Source organism: Podarcis muralis, chromosome 7, assembly GCF_964188315.1.
Source record: "Podarcis muralis chromosome 7, rPodMur119.hap1.1, whole genome shotgun sequence".
In the NCBI taxonomy this organism is placed as follows: domain Eukaryota; kingdom Metazoa; phylum Chordata; class Lepidosauria; order Squamata; family Lacertidae; genus Podarcis; species Podarcis muralis.
The window spans coordinates 28,134,317-28,155,861 of record NC_135661.1 but is presented as its reverse complement, the minus strand read 5'-3'; the positions used below and the strand labels follow the sequence as shown (position 1 = coordinate 28,155,861).

The window sequence follows — 21,545 nt, the reverse complement described above, 5'->3', positions numbered from 1 at the left end:
ACACCAAGTCAGAGATCTGGGTTATGTTTATTGGTTTATCTGTGACACTGACGGCACTGAGCAAGGGACATTAGCATTAGAGGGACGGCCGAAACCAAGACATCTGCCCGATATCAGGAAGGACAAGGGCGGAGGGGTGGGGTCACGACCGTCAATACATAAAGTGGTATAAAAGGAACTGGCCTCGCCGGGGGCGGGGGGGTTGAGGTGGGTGCTAGGGAAAGAGTTAAGCTTAATAAATAGGCAAATTGAAAACGCACACACAGGAAAAAAAATATATACCAGCCGGCTAAATCATGCACAGGGAAATGGACTGGGGTGGGGAAGAGGGTCTCCCTCAGTTCCCCCTTGCAGTCTCTGCTCTACGCAGTGTAGCCCCCAATGCCAACTTATTACGGGTATAAAGGGCAGGAAGCTCTCGACAGACACCCACGCCCTGCTCCCAGAAAAGGAGAACGACACTCTGTGCTTTGGGTTTTCCCTGTAGAGAGCGAAGCAAGCAGGGTCCCCATCAAACTGGGAGGTCTGCAAGCTTATTATTGCCAGAGGGAGGTGAAAGGAAGGGAAGGGAAGGACGGGGCAGGTGCCCCAATTTGCCACCAGGGCAAAGGAAGAGAGCTCAGGACAACGGGGATTCACTTTGGTGGGGGGGAGAAGGGGTCCTTTCGCCTCCACATTTCCCAATAAAGGAGAGCAGGGTTGCAAAATGTGTGTGGGGGGTGGGACCCCAGTCTGCTGCCCTCATCATTTGCCCAGGGGTCTCCTATGCCTCGAGTCCTTAAGCCAACATCCCCGCGGAGACAGCACAGCCTCTTTTAAGAATGGCAAGCAGTGCAGGCCCTGAATCTTCTACTCCATCCCCAGTCTCTCGTATTCCCAACTTCCTGGCCTGCGTCTGGCTCTGCCGTCTGTCTATGTGGGCCACTTGGCCTCTCCACCCGTTCAGCTGCCCACTTTGCACTGCCATTCCTCATCACTTCGCCCTCGCCCAGCAACTTCCCCCCCTTACTCCAGAACCTGGATTTCCCAGCACAGACCTCCCACTTCTCTGCTCCTTCCCGACATTCGGCTTCCCTCTTTGTTCCCCTGCTGGGCAGCCCGCCCCTCCCCCCTAGGGTGGAATCAGGACACTCGGGTGCAAAGCCAGGGCAAATGTTGCAGCATACACAGGACATGGGGCCTTGGAACCCATGTGGGCTATCGCCAGCAGGTTGGCAGGACCCCCTTGGTGGATGGCTTTCCTGGGCGCAACCAGAGAGCAACGCCAACCATTTACGTGCCCTCACCAGCATCCTGGGCGCCCTTGCAGAAGATAGCAGCCATGCACGCCATTTCACTCATCAGACAAGCCATGTTGTCAAGGCAGGAGGACCTTCTCATTAGGACAGATCCACCCCTCCCCACACCCTACAACTGCACCTGGGATCGTGGCCTCGCTGCAGAGGTCTCCGCAGTACGGAAAGGGAGACAGAGTGGAAGACCAGCCAGCTTCGCCATCTGGGTTTGCTTCCTTGATCTGGCCATTCTGCACATGTCCAGACCAAGAGGCAAGGAAGGGCGCCCACAGGGGGCAGAAGCGAAGCGAGAGACAGAGATCCATCTGACCCCCAGGGCCAGACAAAGTCAGTTGGCTGCTAGCAGTCGAATCTTAGTTCAGCAAGGGCAATGGGACAATACCCCCCGCCATCTAACAGCAGGGCTGTACCAGCACAGCAGGCATAAACTCTTGCTCTTTCAAGGAATTTTGCACAGGAAGAACTGTTAATTAGTGGGACAGAGGGAGGACATTAGGTTGGAAGCATCCCACGATAGTGTTAATGCCCAGGCGTCTGGGCATGGTACAAGATAACAGTCCTAAGTGCATTGTTTGGGAAAGACCCCTCCCCACTGCCCCACCCCAAAGGTCCTTGTCAAAGGGAGCACACTCCGTCTGCCTCTTACTCCCCCCACCCAGAATCTGGGTGAAGCAGGAGAGGGCAAGGAAGCAGGAAATGTGGTCCTGGGAGGTCCGTGCATCCGCCAAGAGCCGTCAGCAGGTGTGGCTGTCTCTCGTCTCCACCGCCAGGCTGCCTCTCGCGCACTCAAACCCAACAGTTGCCACATATGCATGGACCCTGGACACACACACATCGACGCACGCAGCTGCCTCGTCCCGTGCGGCACGGACTCTGCTCACAGGGCACCACCACCACCCAAGGAGTGGGCAAGGGGATCCGGTGCCAAAGGCTGGTGACGCTGCATAACTTAAGGATGATGTGGAACTCCCGGCACCGGGCACGGCATCTCCCGCTTGTGGTTTGCGCTTCTCCGATGTCTTCATACTTCCCTGCAGCAAGCAGACCATCAGACAAAAGAGGTTATTTAGATGGTTCGATTTTTCTAGGAGGGAAAGAGATGCTGGAGCTCACCACGAACCTCTCCCTTCTTCTCTTAGAATGGCAATGGAGCTGAGCTCCAACTGGAAAAACAAGCCCTGTTTCTACTGTTAGCTAAGTTCTTGCAAAAAGAGCATGTGTAGGTGGAGGTAGTGGAACAAAGTGGGTGAGAGGATCAGGAAGAGAGCTGAAGCCTCTACATAAGAGGAGCTTTGCTGGATCAGGCCCATTCAGTCCAGCATCCTGTTGTCATAGGGGCCAACCAGATGCCTTTATTGGGAAACCCTTAAGTAGGACCTGAGCACAATAGCAACATTCTCCCCTCCTGCGGTCTCCAGAAACTGGTATTCAGAAGCATCACTGCCTCTGGCCCCAGAGGAACAGCACATAACCGTCAAGTGTCCCTGTTTTCCTGGGAAATTCACAGAATTGCAGAAGAAACCCTGGCTTCTGCTTTCATTCAGGAATGTCCCATCTCCCCGCTCTAAACATGGGAGGATGGTGGGGCAGGGCTTGCACTTAGCAGGGCAACCTTCAGGAAATGGAACCCTTGTGCGTGGGGAAGGCATTTCCACACTGCAGCGGAGGCGACGGACTCGTGCAACGCTCTTGCCAGTCCCTCTCTGCCTCCGCCAAAGTTGCCACTACCGTTATGGCGGCGTGAGGTGCAGCATGGGAGGAAGTAGTGAGTGAGGAGGAAGAGAGCAGCTACCAGGTAGGGGAGGCGGGCAGCTGACATGCGCCTTGTTTGGTGCCATGCTCCTGAGCAAGCCAGCTCACACACGTCCCGACTTTCTGCTGGAAAATGTTGGAGGGTATGAGAGCACAGCTATCACTAGCCTTCCCCTCCATGAATTTATTCAATCCTCTTTTAAAGCCATCCAAATTGGTGGCCACCCCTGCCTCCTGTGGAAGGGAGTTCCATAGTTTAAGTACAGTAGCCTACAATTCCACCTCTCCCCCCCCCCCAGCCCAGCCCAGTCTCCCCAGCAGCACTCACGAGGCAGTGAGCGTGGAGTTGAGCAGCAGCGTGGTTCGGATCCGGTAGAGCTGCGCCAGCGTCAGCTTGCGGTGCTGGCTCGTCTGCGGGTCTGACAGAGTCCGACGGGCGGCAGGCAGCTCCTCTCCCCGGCATTCTCTGCCCAGCCAGCAAGGCGCTTGCAGCCCCGCAGAGGCGGCGGGCAACTCTGGGGAAACGCAGAGCCCGGCTGGTGAACCTTCCTCGGCCTCAGACAACTCCGAGGTGCTGCTGTTGCTGCTGCTGCTGCCGCCCCCACCGGCCCCCCGCCCTGCTTTGCCCTGTCTGTGGCCCTGGGGCCCGTTAGTCCGCGGGGAGCCCAGCAGGAACATGGCCGGGCAGAGTTCAGAGAGGCTCTTGCTCTGGGCCAGCTGCAGGGAGGCTGGCAGCATCTGCAAGAGGTTTGCCTCCGATTTGGACTTGAGCACCTTGGTCTTGGCAGGCAGCAGCTGGACTGGCACCTGCCGCCGCAGTTTCGGGGAGCCGGTCCGTTGCGAGGGGGTGGGGGCGCCGTCCTCCTGCTCCGTAGACCCCCCAGTCTCCTCCTGCTGTTGCCGCTGCTGCTGCCGCTGCTGCTGGTCTGCAAATTCCTGGAAGGAGGTGGGCGACAGGGTGCCATAGGCGCTGTCGATGGAGGCCGAGCGGCAAGACCCGGACTCCGGTTTGAGGCAGTGGTTGGCGGTGCTGGCAGGGAGGGCCTCGCCCAGTTCCATGGTGGGCGTTGTGGAGGAAGCTGTGGTGCTGATGGATGCTTCATCGGACTGGGAGCTGAAGGGACCCACCTCGAAGTCAGGGGAAGGGGGGCCCTCGCTGGCATCTACCACCACCACGGAGATGGTCTCGGTGGAGCCGTCAGAGAGGCTGCAAAGAAGAGGCAGGGAGACATCAGGAAGGAGCTGGTTGCCACCTCTGGTCTCTGAGCTAAAGAGGAGGCGCCTCCTGACACTGCCCAACAGGGCCCTGGGAAGCCAGCCCCAGAGGCACCATTCACCTGGGGAGCTTGCAGCCAGGGCTGCTGCAACAAACAAATAGCTGTGCATGCCTTTGGGAAGCAGAGACGTGAGAGGGCATTGGAGGGACAGAGGCCAGCATTGCCCCTGATTCAAGGCACCCCAGGATGCCACGGCATACTGCTTGAAAACCACTGCCTTATGTCAATAACAGAGCCTGTGGCTCGGGGCCACATGTGGCCCTCTATATCTGGCACTAAGGATTCTCCCAAAAAATATCCCTGCTCCCCAGGCCACACCTCTCATGGACCCTGGTTCACACACCTCAATGAAAGGGACCCTGAGGATCATCTTGTCCAATCCCCCTGCAATACAGGAATATGCAGCTGTCCCATACAGGGATCGAACCTGCAACCTTGGCATTATCAGCACCACGCTCTAACCAGCTGAGCTATCCAGGCAGATCTAAACTGTGGTGTGGGTGGGTGTAGAGGTGAAGCCTCTGGTTAGTGCATGGCTGGAAAATGGCCTTCTTTACACAATAAGCATCACTTTCCTTCCGGCCACACTCGGCACTGGCATGTGGCCCCTGGAAAGCCCCCTCTGCTCCTGCCTGTCTCCCCGCCCCAAGCATACCACTGCTGTGAGTCCAAGCTGTTGGTGCTCTTGCGGAGGATGGTGGGGGAGCTGGCTCCCGAGGCGCCACTCTCCCCGTCCTCTTCCTCTTCTTCCTCTTCTTCTTCTTCTTCCTCCTCTTCTTCTTCTTCAAGGCTTTGCAGCTGCTGCTGGCTACGCTGGTGCTCCTGCAGACGGAGGTGCTGCAACTTGTTCTGCAAGAAGGTACAGGAGGGATGGGATAAGTAGAAAGACTCAGAGATACTACAGCAGAGGGGTGTCATTACAGCACATTTTGCACCAAGCACTCGCCAGCTCAATTTGCTCAAAAACACCGGGCCCAGATGGGTTCACATCAAGTTATTACAAAGAAATGAAAGATAAGTTGATAACACCACTGACAGAAGTAATGAACGGTATCCTAAAAGAAAGAGACATCCCAAAGACATGGCAAGAAGCTTTTATAACAATTATTCCTAAACAAGACTCGGATCCAACTCAAGTGAAGAATTATAGACCTATCTCCTTATTAAACACTGATTATAAGATCTTCGCGGGAATCCTGGCTAAAAGACTTAAAAAAATATTAATTAAAATTATACACAAAGACCAAACCGGATTCCTACCGGGCAGACATATAAGAAACAACACAAGGAACATAGTCAACATTATCGAATACTTGTCTGAAAGGTGTGATAAACCAGCAAGCTTAATCTTTGTAGACGCAGAGAAAGCTTTCGATAATGTAGCCTGGGATTTTATGTTGAAAAATTTGGAGTTAATGGAGGTGGGCAAGGAATTTCTTAACGGTATAAAGGCCATATATACAGAACAAAAAGCGAGACTTATAGTTAATAATGTTATCACTGAGGACATAAAAATATCTAAAGGAACAAGACAGGGATGCCCGCTGTCGCCTTTGTTATTTATAGCGGTTCTGGAAGTTTTGCTTAATGCAATAAGGCAGAACAAGCAGATTAAAGGGGTAACTGTGGGATTAAATGAGTACAAAGTCAAGGCCTACGCAGATGATGTAGTCTTGACGGTAGAAGACCCCAGAGAAAGTATAAAGGAGATTCTAGAGGAGATGGAGGAATTCGGAAATCTAGCAGGATTTAAACTGAATAAGAGTAAGACCAAAATGATTGTTAAAAATATGGACCAAGAACAGATTGAACGCCTACAGCAGCAAACGGAAATTGAGGTGGCAAAAAAGGTTAAATATTTGGGAATCTGGCTGACCAATAAGAATATTGACTTATACCAAAACAATTATACCCCAGTATGGAAAGGACTGAAAAAAGATATGGAGGGTTGGGCTAGAATGAAATTATCATTCTGGGGAAGAATATCTATGGTTAAAATGATGGTGCTACCCAAGTTGCTATTCCTATTCCAAACAATACCCATAATAAAAGGTACAAAAGACTTTAATGAATGGAAGAAGGTCATTACAAGATATGTATGGGATGGGAAGAAGCCCAGAATCAAATATAAGTTATTAACAGAGATAAAAGAAAGAGGGGGCTTTGCCCTACCAGACATTAGACTATACTATGAGGCAGCATGTTTATGCTGGTTAAAAGAATGGGTAAAATTAGAAGATAAAGAGCTATTAGATTTGGAAGGAGTCAGCAACAAATTTGGGTGGCACGCGTACTTATGGTGTGACAAAAAGAGGGTGCATAGGGGATTTAGTACTCATATCTTTAAAGGTCCACTAATTGAGGTTTGGGAAAGATATAAGAATATATTGGAACCAAAAACTCCACATTGGCTTTCCCCGTTAGAGATAATTGGCGTAAAGAAGATTAATATGAGAGAAAAGTGGGGAAACTATGGAGAGATGGTTATCAAGGAAGATGGGAAGTGGAAAATAAAACCATACGACCAGGTTAAAATGCTTACATATGACTGGTTGCACTATTTTAGGATAAATGAAATGTTTAAAAAAGAAGTGAAGGAAAGGGGGTATGAGGGAAAAAAATCAGCCTTTCAAAATGAAGTAATTGACAATGATTGCAAAAATTTATCAAGAATGTATAAAATGCTGCTGGAGGGGGCTATGAAGGAGGAGGAAAAGAAATCTGTGATGGTACAGTGGGAAAGGGATTTTGGATATAATATCCAGCCTGAGGAATGGGAAAGAGTGTGGAGAGTGAATATAAAATTCACGGCGTGTACGTTACTGAAGGAAAATATGATGAAGATGCTCTACAGGTGGTACATAACACCCGTAAAACTGGCAAAGATGTATAAGGTAGACAACAAATGCTGGAAATGTAAACATAAAGAAGGGACATTGTACCATCAGTGGTGGGTCTGTAAGAAAGTAAAAGGCTTCTGGGAAGAGGTTTATAATGAAATGAAAAAGATATTAAGATACACTTTCGTGAAAAGACCAGAAGCCTTTTTATTAGGTATCATAGGAAAAGATATTAGGAAAAAGGACTGCAAGTTGTTCCAGTATGCGGCAACTGCTGCCAGAATAGTAATAGCTCAGAAGTGGAAACAGGAAGAGAGTCCAAGGGTAGAAGAGTGGAGAACAAAGCTGATAGAATACGCGGAATTGGATAGATTAACCGGGAAAATAAGATATACTAAAGATCAAAAATTCATTGAGGATTGGAAGAAATTTGTGGGGTATCTGGAAAACAACTGTGATGTAAACACAACGCTAGTGGGGTTTAAAGAGGCACTGTAAATAATTAGTAAATATTGCTTATTTGAAATTTAGAGGAATGGGAGAACAAATGGCAATAGGAATGAATGGAATGCGATCTAAAGATACTATTTCGAATGAGTGCCAATGACGTTGTAGGAAGTCCAAAATACTTTTTTGTTTTTGATTTGTATATGATTTGTTGTATGATTTGTTGGAACTTAATAAAAATTAAAAAAAAAAAAAACAATTTGCTCAAGATGCATCTAGGCATATGAATCAGCAGATGCAGTTTTTATGCAAGTTGGTGCTATAGTATAGGCCATGGCTTCTTTGTCCTCTGTGAGACAATTTGTGGTTTGTTGAACAAAGCATGGGTAAGGCGGCACTAAGGAGACCAGGAATAATTATTACGGATATAAAATTTATAAAGAAATGAAGGGAACAATTGATGAAAATTAAAACCTCACACAGGAAGAAGAAAGGAGAACTTCACTTGCGAATTTAGAAATCACTAAATGTGTTAATACCAATGGAAGTCAATCACTGTAGCTGGGGTATAAGGGAATTTATCAAGAGTGGATTGTAATTGTAAAAAAATTAAAAGAGCCAGCAGGTGCCCTTGGTGGAGATAGATCCTCACCCAAAAGTGGACAAGTGGACAAGCAAAGGGGAGAAGTTCTCGAGTGAGACCCCCAGAGTTCTAGATCACTGGAGGAAAAAAAATTATCAAAAGGGTGAGGGGCTATTGAAAAAATGGCACAGGGCACTGTCATTGTGGTCCGGTATCACTTTAAATGCATTTTCTGAAACAAGTAGAATAAATGAGGAAAAATGAAAACAAAAAGATAAAATAAATATCAGCTGAACAAAGTTTATAGGCAGTGGGAGTCTCAATGCCAGTTTCTGGAGGCAAAGGGCAGGAGTGTTGCTTGACTAGATGTGCTCCCAGCTGAAGAACTCATCTTCCCAGTGAGTGTAGGAGTTGGGGGGGGGAGGGGATAAACTGCAGCAAAATAAACCTATTCATATAATCACAGTATGGTAAGAGTTTGAAGGGGTCCCAAGGATCATCCAATCTATCCCACTGCAATACAGTAATCGCTGCTCAAGAATCCCTGGCAGGTGGTCATCCGACCTCTCTTAAAAAACCTCAAATGAAGGAGAGGAGGAGATGCTCCTTGGGTAGGAATGGGGAATGTGCAGCCCTCCAAGTATTGCTGGACTCGTTCCCATCGGAACCATCCAGCGTTGGTTGAGGCTGATGGGAGCTGTAGTCCAGCAAAGTCAGCAGAGGTGACAGAGTGCCCACAACCTCCACCTTTCGGGGGAAATCCTCTTGGCTCCCACAGCACCCACCTGGGCATTGCAGACAGCCTCGATCCAGCTCCGGCACAGAGACTGCCCACTGGTCTGGAAGGTGTAGGCTCCCACCGCGCTCCGGAACTCGTTCAGGTAGATCAGCAGGAAGGAACCTGATGAGGAAGACAAGGGAGGGGGAGTCTGGTGTTAGGTTAGCGGTTACTCCTGCGTGCAGGTGACAAGGGAAAGCTGCCACCGGCACAAGCTCGGCTTCAGGAAGCTGAATTCAGGACAGGTCGAAGAGCCTACAGGATCAGGCCAGTGGCCCACCTAGTCCAGCATCCTGGTCCCATGGCGGCAGGTGGCCCAGTGGGGAGCCCACAAAGAGGACCCAAGGGAGGACTGTCCCCTCCTGTGGTTTCCAGCAACTGGTGTTCAGAAGCATTGCTGCCTCTGACCATGGAGGCAGCGCATGGCCATCCTGGCTGGTAGTCACTGATATAGCTTTATCCTCCATGAATTTGTCCAAATCCATTCTGAAGCCACCCAAGTCGGGGGCCGCCTCCTATCGGAGGCGCAATATGTAACTCTCCACAGTTCCTTTCTCCTAACACTAGAACTTATGGATATCCAATGAAGCCGAATGTTGGGAGACTCAGGAAAAGGCAAACAGAAGTACATTTTTTCCTGCAGTGCATAGTTAACCTGTGGGACTCACTCCTGCAGGAGGCAGTGGTGGCCAACGACGTTGACGGCTTTGAAAGAGGAGTTGACAAATTCATGAAGAAGGCTAATAGCCACGATGGCTGCGCCCTGCCTGCAGAGTTGCAGGAAGCAATACTTCTGAATACCAGTTGTTGGAAACCGCAGGAGAGAAGAAAGGGATCCTGTGCTTGAATCCTGCTTGCTGGTTTCCCACTGCGAGAACAGGATGCTGGAGTAGATGGGCCATTGGCCTGATCCAGCAGGCTCCTCTGATGTTCAGCCTCTCAAGATCAGGCTCCTTAGGACTGCTAAGGGATTGTGCAAACTAAGAAGAATTCCATCCCCTCCTCCCTTTCTATGATTTATCTTCATCAACTGCAGAAATAAAAACTGGATTCCTTTGGAGCAGGTTTCGACATTCTGCAGGGCCAGGATCACACAGCCCTTATCACAGGGCAACTTATGCACGCAGATTTTCCCCGGATTGGGAATATCTGAGTTTACTGTCGAGAAACTGTGGGCTGTCAGCTGGATAGGGAGAACATAGCATGGATAGGGAGAACACACCACAAAAATCCACACTAAACTCCCGTTTCTGGAATGGTCTCTGCAGAGAGGTTCAGGCTGGTGCCTTCATTATACCCCTTTAGGTGCCAGGCAAAAACATTCCTCTTTAACCAGGCGTTGGGCTGATTGACATCCAATGCCCTTTTAAAATGTATTGGGGAGGGGGTAGTTTATTATTATTATTATATATTATGTGTTTTTATGTGGGTTTAACACAGTATACAAATAACAACAAGTGGATGAGTGCTTTGTTTACAAAAAGCAGTTGTGGGGGGCATCAGGATTGAGGCCGTGGCTGTGGCACAGCTCGAGGGGTTAATCCTACAGTGCAGACATATACCAGCTGTCTGTGAAAAATGACCCAACTCACAAACACCCCTCACCAGGATCCTTGAGCGCACGGCACACCAGCTTGTCAACCAGCAATGGCTGGCGGATGACCTTTGTGCGTTCGGCCTTCTTCACCGGTTTGGTGATGAGGAAGAGGTCCGTGAAGAGAAAGCAGTAAACATCCATCTGGAGAAGAAAAAGATCCCAAACGATCAGAGCATCCTGCATGGAGCTTGATGCAGGGGCGGGGGAGAGAGAAGGGGGCAGGAATGGGGACCCTTTCAAGAGAGGACAAGGGAGGATGTGCACCACATTAGTCTGCAAGTGAAATGTAAACACCCCCCCCCAAAAAAAAATCCTCTCCACCCTCTCTGCACATGGAAAGCTAGTATGTCAGGGAAAAGACATTTCTGCCTAGCTTTCTGCATGCAAAGGCAGTGTCTCAGCCTCTGGCTTTGGGGGTAGAAATTCCGGGCTGAATCACATGAGATCCCCTAGTCTGAGTTGTAATAGTAACAAGAAGAAGAACATTTCCCCTGCCCATCAAGGCTTACCTTACTGTCTTTGCCTTCTTTCATTTTAAGGCTTCCCTCCAGCAGAAGCTGCCGGGTCTCCTCGGCGGAGGTCCCTGGGATGGGAGCTGTCAGGTCCAGGCGCAAGAACTCCTTCAGGATCTGAAGAAAGGGGGTTAAAGCCAAAAGAGTTCAGGTGCCTGAGACATGCCCTCCACCCACCCAGCCCAGGCTGCCATCTCGGGCACCCTTTGCCCACCCTTCTCCCCCACGTCGTGGCCACAGCCTCGCCACCCACCTTGTCCACTTCATCCGTGCTTCCTTCCACCACCTCGTAGGCATCGATGCGGCTCAGGATGCTGGCCAGGCGCTGCTGCTCCTGCCTCTGGCGCATGCGCGAGTTGATGTGGTTGATGAAGCGCTCCACCGAGTTGATCTGGACAAGAGAAGCCCGCCAGAGGTTATAACCAGGGGGAGGCAGCAATAAGGCGAGGGGGGCACTTGGCTCCCCCAAACTGGGTGCCTTCCAGCTGTGCTGATCTACAACTCGCAGCACCCAGCGGTTCAGCGCTGATGGAGGGTGCTGGGTATCCATCCAGCAACATCTGGAAGTCACACGGTTTGGAGACGCTGGCCCAGGCCAGTTGTCTCCAGGAAGCCCCAGAACCAGGGTGTGAATGCAACAGCCCTCTCCTGCTGCAGTCCTCCCCTGGAATCAAATTCTTAGCGGTAGACTGCTCTGGGTGGTGGAGGTTCCACCGTGGCTAGACTTTGTCAGCGTTAGTTAGGTTCGCCTTCAAATGCAAACTGAACTGTGTTTCTCCCCCATCTCAACAGAGTCCCAGCCCTTCCTGAGATGGATTTGGGTGCAAACGTTTGCTGAATTCCTTGCAGCTCCCAACACACCATCACCTACGCTAGCAGGTGTACCAAGGCATACTGGCAACACTTTACCATGGTGATGATGGCCTCTCGGGTGTGGGGGTCTTCCGTCTTCTTAAGCACCGACTTCAGCAGCAGAGGGTATTTGGTGAGGCGCTGGTGAGGCTTCACTAGCATGTCACTCAGCTTGAGTCGATTGCACTGTTTGTGCTTCTCGGCCCACTGCAAGTGGAAGAAAGGAAGCATCAGTTTCTGGATCCAAGAAACAGGCCACTAGCCAGTCTGTCACTACTAGCCAGGGGCTTAGCTCCCATCAGGAACACAAGCCAGCCCTGGAAAGGTGCCCATGCTGCAAGCCACAACCAGCCCAGGAATGGACAGTTTCCAAAAGGAGCCCTAGGTGAAAGATAGACTCTCATTCTAAAGAATGGCCAATTCTTGGTGTTTTCAATAGTTCTTGGCCTCCAGACAAAACTCTGTAAAAACTGTAACAGTCTGCTCTGCAGACTGTCTGCCTGGTTTGGACCAATCGAGGAAAAGCAAAGGCACCTATTGGCTAGTACCTCTGCCATCACCAACCCACCACTTCCCCAGAACCTCTGGAGCCGTTTTGAAACTGCTTTTAAGATTGTTCCCCTCTTTTAGCCAAGCAATAATCAGAGAGGATTAATTATAGAATTGTATCATTGGTGTCATTTTGTCCAACTCCCCACAATGCAGGAAGATGCAGCTGGCCCATACGGGGATCAAACCCACAACCTTGGCGCTTTCAGCACCATGCTCCAACCAACTGAGCTAACCACATAGCACTCCTAAAGTGTGGGGCTTAAACAGCCCTGCATGACTAGGAGAGGTGAGCATTAAGCGTTGGCACCTCTGCCTAGCCAGCATTTGACTTTCTGGTGCTGGATGCCCGCAGCTTTTCTGAATGTAGGACTCAACTTTGAGGACAGAGGCAGGTGTGGGATTCGTAGGATGGTCACAAAGAGAGAGGTGGGTGGGTTGGAAACAGGCTCCTTACCGTGACGTAGATGCGAAAGAGTTCGTTGTCCCGCAACAAGTTCCTCATGTACTCCATGCAGCCTTCCTCCTCCATGCAGTAGCGGATGTAAGGCTTGAAGTGGGAGCCAAACTGCAAGAGAAAAGCATCAGACTAAAGACACGGGTGCAGGGAGGCAGGAGCAGCAGCGGAGGAGAGCAAGGGCCACCTGAGCAACCCAACTGGCCCTGCACAGTTGTCCCAAACTGCAGATTCTGGGAGCTAGACTCCCTTTTCCCTTCTTCTCTCCAGCACCACCCTTGTTGATGGCCAGAGATGGTACTGCAGCTACCAGCTCAGCAGAGACCACCTTTTACGAGGAGTCTGGGTTGCATTTGGTCCCGGAAAAGCTGCTCGCTCTGGTTTGGGTCCAACTATTGGATCAAAACCAAGCAGACACCAGATTTCCTGGCCCTCTTTCTCGGCCTCTCAGTGCCTCCTGCCGGGCAACTTGCCTCACTTGTGGCACCTTCAACAGCCAGATTTCAACCTTCATTACAACATGTTGGTATAATAAAACAGAACATGCTTCAGAGCTGGAGTAGGAGGCCTTTCGCGCTCCTCTGCTGCTGCAGTTCTGGGACACTGGAATGGTTGTTGCTCATTTTCAGGAACAAAGCACCATCCTCTCTTGGCTGCAGCTGCATGTAGGCACACTCACTGCATGCACACCTACCATCTTGAAGCCCTTGAAGAAGTCCGTGGGGTCTAGCAGAGCCCGGCTGGTCCTGGCCTTGTCCAAAACAGGGGCCATGACGCTTCTCCAAAGAGCACGGTGCAGCTGGATGATTTCCTGGATGTTGCTGAAAAGACGCTCAGCTTCCACCTGCAGATTGGGGAAAAAGCAGACTCTGTGACCCTTCATACACTCTCAGCAGTGCCAGATTTACGTATAAGCTAAACAAGCTATAGCTTAGGGCCCCACTTTCTTGGGGGACCCCCCAAAAAATCTAAAGGGAATTCCCCCCCCCAAAATATAAGATAATAAACAAATAAAATAAAACCTACATACAGCAACAGTGTTTTGTGTTATGTAGGCTCCTATGATGTAAGTAATGGGCCCTGCCTGCTCCCTAAAATATCACTGGTTTGCTCATTTCTTTATATAGGGTGCTGACATTCTGCATGTGCAAATGGCTTTAGATACCTATTAGGTCCCTAAATTACCATATAGCATATATTCAACACAAAAAAGCGACAATTTATTGCTGGCAGCTGGACATAGAAAGGGCCCCATTCCCTTCAGTAGCTTAGGGCCTTATCAGACCTAAATCCAGCCCTGCACTGGAGTCACCTTCCAAGAAGAGCCCCCCCTGGGTCAAACTCTCGCTTGCTACTGTCATTCATGCACAGTGCTCTCTCTGAACAGAGGTGCCACACAGGCACTGTGGCAGGAGCCATCGAGAGATGGACACATGCACCCAGCCCCCAGGCTCCACCATGAATTTGGCTGATCCCCTTTCAAAGCCACCCACTCCAGCAGCTTCCAACACGGGGTGTCCCACAAAGAAACTGCAAAGGGCGTGAAAGTCTGCAGTGCCTCTCATCTGTCCCAAATCTCCTTCCATTCCACTTCACCAGATTATTTCAGCTTTCAGACGGTAAGAGCTGTTTGGCAGTGCAATGGTTTCCCTCGGGAGGACTCTCCTTCCTTGGAGGTTTTGAAGCAAAGGTTGGATGGCCATCTGTCATGGATGCTTTAGGTGAGATTCCTGAATTGCGGGGAGGGGGTTGGACTAGATGACCACTGGGTACCCCTCCAACTCAACAATTATATGATTCTGTTATTCCACAACACAAGAGGTGGCAGTGTGGTGTGGTGGTTAGAGCAGGACCCAGGAGAGACCAGGGTTCAAATTCCCCCACTGTGCTAAGTCCCAAACCGCACTGGGTGACTTAAGGCCTGTCAGTGACTATCAGCCTAACGTACCTCACAGGGTTGTTGTGGGGAATATATGAGGAAGGGGGTAGAACCATGTATGCCACTTTGAACTCCTTAGAGCAGGCATAGGCAAACTCGGCCCTCCAGATATTTTTGGGACTACAACTCCCATGATCCCTAGCTAACAGGACCAGTGGTCAGGGATGATGGGAATTGTAGTCCCAAAACATCTGGAGTTTGCCTCTGCCTGCCTTAGAGGAAAGAAGGCCTGATAGAAATGCAATCAATCAAAGTCATCCCAACTGTTGAAAACTCAGGCAACAGTTCTTAAAAGAAATACTTCCAGGATAAGGTAAAGGTAAAGGGACCCCTGACCATTAGGTCCAGTCGTGGCCGACTCTGGGGTTGCGGCGCTCATCTTGATTTATTGGCCGAGGGAGTCAGTGTACAGCTTCCAGGTCATGTGGCCAGCATGACTGAGCCGCTTCTGGCGAACCAGAGCAGCGCACAGAAATGCCGTTTACCTTCCCGCCGGAACGGTACCTATTTCTCTACTTACACTTGGACGTGCTTTCGAACTGCTAGGTTGGCAGGAGCTGGGACCGAGCAACGGGAGCTCCCCCCGTCGCAGGGATTCGAACCGCCGACCTTCTGATCGGCAAGTCCTAGGCTCTGTGGTTTAACCCACAGCGCCACCCGCGTCCCGTGACTTCCAGGATAGGGGAATCCTAAAGGCACCTAAAGGATGGAGCCGTCTTCCTTTCCCCAGCTCTGCTCTGCAGCCCGATGCAACTACGTTTATCCAGCGTTCCTTCTCGATCTAACAGGTTGAGTGCGTTTTCGTTGGGAAAACCTGATCAACGCACCTCTGGGACCCAAGAGAAGCATTTGCATGATGCAAGAGTTGCCTTGGGTATATCTCTTTCATCTCTTTAAATAGCTTCTGTGTGCCACAAGCCTGCCAGAGTGTCGTGTGGTTAAGGTATTTCTTCAAACAGTGAAAGATCGCAAGACGGTTTCTTGTCAGAAATGGGGGTGGGAGGGGGAGAGAAACTGGGCCACTTCCTCAGAGCAGATAAGAGACCAGCGGGGCAGAGGGGAGGGTGCTTCAGAGACGGCGTTTCGCTACAAAGCCACCGGGAGCAGGAGGCAGACCCTTGCTGGCACAGGAAAGTGAGGTTTGGCCCTGGAGGGTGACATCTGACATTTCTGGGGCAACAGCCATGTTCAAAGGGAGAGGATGCTAGCTTACCTCACAAAGCAGCCCCGATTCTTGCAAGTTCAACAGGCAACACAGGAACAGCTGAGGAGGAGAGAGAAATGAGCTATTGCAATGGGGCTCGGTTGTGGGGGTTGCCGTTTGGTTAGAGAGCCAGCAAACAAAGGTGATGTTGGTCATGATCCAGGGGTTTGGATCTGACACTGCTTTAAGCGAAGGGAAAGGGTTGCTTCCTGGGCAGGGACAGAATGACCACTGTATTTCATGCACTGGGAACCTCAAGGCTGGATTGCTGCAATGCACTCTCTGTGGGGCTGCTCTTGGTCTTGGTTTGAAAGCTCCAGCTGGTGCAGAATGCAGTGGCCAGATTGCTGACGGGGGCATCTGGCTGAGAACATGTGACGCCTTAGTTAAAGCACCAGCCCTGCCTGCCCGTCTACTATGCAGCCTGGTTCAAGGTCCTTGTATTAATTGACAAAGCCCTGAACAGCTTCAGCCCCAGGGTACCCCAGGAACCGCCTGAACCCTTATATCTCAGCTGGGGCACCAAGATCCTCTGCAGGAGCATCGTTGGTCGTTCCCTGAGCAGGTGTGGCTCATTTGACAAAAAAAAGGAACAGAGTCTTCAGTGTCATTAACCCTGTTCTGTGGAACTCCCTGCCACTAGAGTTTCAGGAGGCACCTTGTCTTTCAACTTTTAAACACCTGCTGAAAACTTTTCTATTCCATCAGGCATCTATGCAGGCAATTGAGAGCACATTGTTCCATAAACCATTTCTGGTTTAAACTTTTTTATACATAGTTTGCATTGTATGGTTTTATGCAGGGGTTACGTTCTGAGACACCGCACACATGGTGTATAATTGAAACTCACTGAAAAAGCCTGCAAACACCCTGATCTGCCCCATCCCCACCCCCCCACCCCATTCTGCCCTTTTAGTGACGTTTTAGTGGCATCTTTATGATGTTTCCGGGTCACATATTGAACATGCTTAGACAGGGGGCTACCTGTATTTTTTTATAAACCACACTGGGGTGTGTGTGTGTGTGTGTGTGTGTGTGTGTATGAAGAGCAGTATTTAAATATTTTTTATGAATTAATGAATATGCTTCAAGACTTCTGTGTCCTCAAACCCAGCAGACAGGCAGGGTATAAATGATAAATAAACTTATTATTATTATTATTATTATTAAACACATCCCTTCATCTAAGACACTTACATCTGTGATGACCTTCAGCTTCCTGATGTAGGAGGCTTCTGTGTGCAGTAGTTCCCAGATAGCTTCCTGCTGGTGGCATTGCCGGCGTGTCAAAACCTAGGAGGGTTAAGAGTCAGAGGCAGGGTTAGGGGCTTCTTTTTGCCATTACTTTCCTAAGAATATGACAAGCCCCCTTCTGAATCCATTCCCCCCAGGGGTGGGGAACTAGATCCAGCCAGCCACATCCTGGGTTTCCCCACCCCCAGAGGACCACTCTGACGAGTGGGTGGGGCGCCAGCCACCTGTCAATCACCTGACACCAAAGGAAAACCAAGGCCAAGTGAGGCTCAAAGGGACCGCCCATCAGCCGACAGCCCTGCTTCCTCCAAAAAGTCAGTAGCGCAGCGAATTGGCAGGCTCGAAGCTTCTGGGGAGCCCACAAGCAGGGCTCCCAGTACGTTTCCGAGCACAATTCAAAGTGTTGGCGCTGACCTTTAAAGCCCTAAACGGCCTCGGCCCTGTATATCTGAAGGAGCGTCTCCACCCCCATCGTCCAGCCCAGACACTGAGGTCCAGCGCCGAGGGCCTTCTGGTGGTTCCCTCACTGTGACAAGCGAAGTTACAGGGAAGCAGGCAGAGGGCCTTCTCAGTAGTGGCACCCTCCCTGTGGAACGCCCTCCCATCAGATGTCAAAGACATAACTACCTGACATTTAGAAAACATCTGAAGGCAGCCCTGTATCAGGAGGTTTTCAATGCTTGATGTTTTTATTATGTTTTTAGATATGCCATTATGTTTTTAGATATGCTGGGGTATGAATAATAAAATTTTTTTTATTATTGAAAGCAAACCCCTGCCCTGTTGGTTGACCCCAGCATAGTGGTATACTATTCCTAAAAGTGGAGGTTCCACTGGCAGAACTTACCCTGAATCTGTCCAATCCCTTTGAATAAATCAAAGCCCTCTAAATTAGCATCAGCCTGCCCCTCATCCAGGGATGCAGATTTCCACAAAGTTAATTGTGCGGGGGGAGAAAGGACTTCCCTTTTGTCTGTCTTAAATCAGCTGCCAGATACCTTCACTGGGGTAGGGGGTTAAGGTTAAAAGCTTTATTGGAGAATTGAGCCCAGCTAGGTCAAGATCACAGCAGCCAGCCTTCTCCGTAAAAGTGTAAGAAGAGTTGTCTGCTGGATCAGGTCAATGGCTTATCTAGCCCAGCACAATTCAAAGTGTTGGTGCTGACCAACACTTTAAAGCCCTAAACGGCCTCGGTCCAGTATACCTGAAGGAGCATCTCCACCCTCATCGTTCTGCCAGGAAACTGAGGTCCATCTCTGAGGGCCTTCTGGCGGTTCCCTCACTGCGAGAAGCCAAGTTACAGGGAACCAGGCAGAGGGCCTTCTTGGTAGTGGCGCCCGCCCTGTGGAACGCCCTCCCACCAGATGTCAAAGAGAACAACTACTACCAGACTTTTAGAAGACATCTGAAGGCAGCCCTGTTTAGGGAAGCTTTTAATGTTTGATCCATTACAGTATTTTAATATTTTTGGGGAAGCCGCCCAGAGTGGCTGGGGAAGCCCACCCAGATGGGCGGGGTATAAATTTTATTATTATTATTATTATTATTATTATTATTATTATTATTATTATTATTACTATCCTGCTCTCACCATGGCCAACCACATACCCCCAAGGGGAAACCCGCAAGCTTGACCCGAGCACAAGAGCAGCTCTCTCCCTTCAGGGTGGCTTTCAGAACAGGAATTCCGAAGCGCCAGCTGGACGGCAAAGGGGCCCTGCTCCCACCTCACCTCTGTGCCCTCAATGATCTCCTGCCAGCTGTCCTCCAGGCACAGGGTAGCATCGTCATCCTCTTCCTCCTCTTCCCAGGAATCCTGATCGAAGCGGAGCTGCTGGGGGAACTTGGGGAGGCCAAAGTGGCTGTAGGAGTGGAGCCGGCTTTCCAGCTGCTCCATCTTGTCCATCTCCTGGAGGGGCACAGAAAGGAGGGCTGAAAAAGGAAGTCTGGGGGTGCTGCTGCGCGGTGCCAGGGGTGGTGGCCTGGTTGGAGTGCTGGACTAGGACCTGGGAGAGACCAAGGTTCGAATCCTCGCTGAGTCATGAAGCTCACCTGGCGCCAGCCACTGCCTCTCAACCTGGCCTCCCTCACAGGGGTGTTGTGCGGGACCATGTGGGGAGGGGGAAAGGAGGCCCATGAGATGAGGGTTCGAATCCTGTTTCCCATAACGGCCCGCTGAATGAATGAAGGGAACATCCTCTCCTAGCTTCCTGTCCTTTGGCAGCTGGTTCCCTGAGGTGGGTATCATGGATGGACAAGGACCTAAAAGAAGCCTTCTTGGACCAGACCAAAATAGTATAGGATTCTACCCGCCGCCCCCCCCCCCGAAAAAAACCAGGCTACTACTGGTCCATGCTCTCCATATGAACCGACCCAGGCCTTGCAAACATCACCTGAGGCCCTTCTCCATGTGCCGCCTCACAGGAGGTCTGGAGAGTGGCAACACAAGAACAGGCCTTTTCAGTGGTGGCTCCCTGCGTGTGGAATGCTCTCCCCAAGGAGACTCACCTGCCTGTTTAGTGTTTAGTGTATTCGTCTCTCATTTGTGTTACGTAGTAACTCTATAAGCAGGCCTTTGGCTGATTAAGCAATCTATTGCCTTTCAAATATGTTTGTGGGCAGGGGTTGTTGGTTTTTGTTACAGTCATGTGTATTTTGTGCTTTCATTTTGTGTTTTTATGCTGCAAACCGCTCTGTGATCTTCAGATGAAAAGTTGTATATAAATGTAATTTATAATAATAATAAAGAATAATAAAATATCATTAGGCATCAGGCAAACCATCTGTTCTTCTTCAGGCCTTTAGCTATTAATTAATCTTGAGTAGTTGGGATGTTTCAATCCTGCCTATTAAAAACAGGATTGCCTTCTAGAGTTTTCTCTCCTACTGGTTTTAAACCCATGGGTTTGTTTATTACAGCGTCGTTTTGAGTTCCTTTTTGTAAAATAACTGAATAAATTTAAATAATTGTTAATAATAATAATCATCATCATCATCATCTAGCTTAGTATTGTCTACAATGACTGGCTGTGGTTCTCCAAGGATTCAGGCAATAGTCTTTCCCAAAACTGTCTGGCGATGCCAGGATAGAATCTTGAAGACTTTTTCATCTAATGCTGAGCTATTCTGTCCCCTGCCTCTGATTTCCCAAAATAGGGCATGAAGGAACCAGCCTGCTCCCACCGATGCTTCCCGGAAAAGAGTATTTAGTAGCACATGACCCCCCTGATATCACGGATAACAGGCCTCCCTCCCACTGCCAGCTGCCGTAACTGAGGCCACCGGAAGCCAAGGAAGCTGCAGCTCTTTCCTTATGCTTAGACCCTTTTCCATGACCTACTGAACTTGGTAACTAGTGCCTGAAGATTCATTCACAATTACCTTTGCTCTAGGCACTGGTCCGGGCTTTCTGGGACTGTGCCCGACAGCTTTTTATTTTTGCCTTGCCGCTTTCCCCTCAAAAACCCGCTCTTCACTGCTAAATCAGAGCAAACAGCAATCTGAGGGGAACAAAAATGGCTGTTTTCTCCAATTCAGCGCAAAAGAGTGGGTTTTCATGGGTGGGGAAAATGTGCTCAGACGCGGAGCAGGAAAGCATGGACATGCACCTAGAAAGTGAAAGGTTAAGTATGGATGGGGCTTGAGTTTACTTCTTTCCTCCTCCCTCCCAAGCCCTTTTCCTTTTGTGCTGTGTCTTTCAGAGAGCAACCTTCTCTGGCCATCCTAACAAACCGCTGAGGGGGCAAGAACTGCCCTCCTTAGTTGATCTGCATGGATCAGCCAATGAAAGGGGGGGTTGTGTGCTTGCGAGAGTGTCACTGTCTGCTTTTGTGTGCGCGCACATCCTATAAATGTGTGCATGCAAGACTTGAGGAGGCCACACCCACCCCGGCATGCTCCCTCCTCACACACCAGAGGGATGGTCAAGGGTGAACTGGCCCCAAAAGAGATGAGCCACAACTGCCTGTGCTCAGACATTCTGCCTCCCATAGTGGAAAACCAGACAGGAACCTAGGAAGCTGCCTTCTGCTGAGTCAGGACATTTGTCCATCTACCACAGTATTGTCAACACTGGCTGGCAGTAGCTCTCCAGGGTCTCAGGCCTACCTGGAGATGCCAGATGCAAAGCAGCTTGCTCTACCCCATGGGTAGGCAAACTAAGGCCTGGGGGCCGGATCCGGCCCACTTGCCTTCTAAATCCGGCCCGCG

General features: G+C 50.1%; 1 protein-coding gene and 1 non-coding gene across 6 annotated transcripts in view; both read right to left on the bottom strand.

Moving 5' to 3' along the window:
• Positions 1 to 8: 8 nt before the first annotated feature.
• Positions 9 to 21,545, bottom strand: part of PLEKHG5 (pleckstrin homology and RhoGEF domain containing G5) — a 101,640-nt gene continuing 80,103 nt past the window's right edge. For all 5 annotated transcript variants that reach the window (XM_077931447.1, XM_077931448.1, XM_077931446.1 and 2 more), the window contains 13 exons: positions 19,069 to 19,245; positions 17,280 to 17,375; positions 16,092 to 16,142; positions 13,634 to 13,783; positions 12,940 to 13,050; positions 11,991 to 12,140; positions 11,335 to 11,472; positions 11,079 to 11,198; positions 10,578 to 10,710; positions 8,980 to 9,095; positions 4,980 to 5,173; positions 3,376 to 4,254; positions 9 to 2,326 (listed from right to left, as the gene is read on the bottom strand). In XM_077931447.1, the coding sequence (XP_077787573.1) occupies positions 2,317 to 2,326; positions 3,376 to 4,254; positions 4,980 to 5,173; positions 8,980 to 9,095; positions 10,578 to 10,710; positions 11,079 to 11,198; positions 11,335 to 11,472; positions 11,991 to 12,140; positions 12,940 to 13,050; positions 13,634 to 13,783; positions 16,092 to 16,142; positions 17,280 to 17,375; positions 19,069 to 19,245 (2,325 nt within the window). In that variant the 3' untranslated portion in view covers positions 9 to 2,316. The remainder of the gene's footprint in view (positions 2,327 to 3,375; positions 4,255 to 4,979; positions 5,174 to 8,979; positions 9,096 to 10,577; positions 10,711 to 11,078; positions 11,199 to 11,334; positions 11,473 to 11,990; positions 12,141 to 12,939; positions 13,051 to 13,633; positions 13,784 to 16,091; positions 16,143 to 17,279; positions 17,376 to 19,068; positions 19,246 to 21,545) is intronic.
• On the bottom strand, positions 4,731 to 4,804 carry TRNAI-GAU (transfer RNA isoleucine (anticodon GAU)). Its single transcript has one exon. It is a non-coding gene; the product is annotated as a tRNA-Ile (tRNA).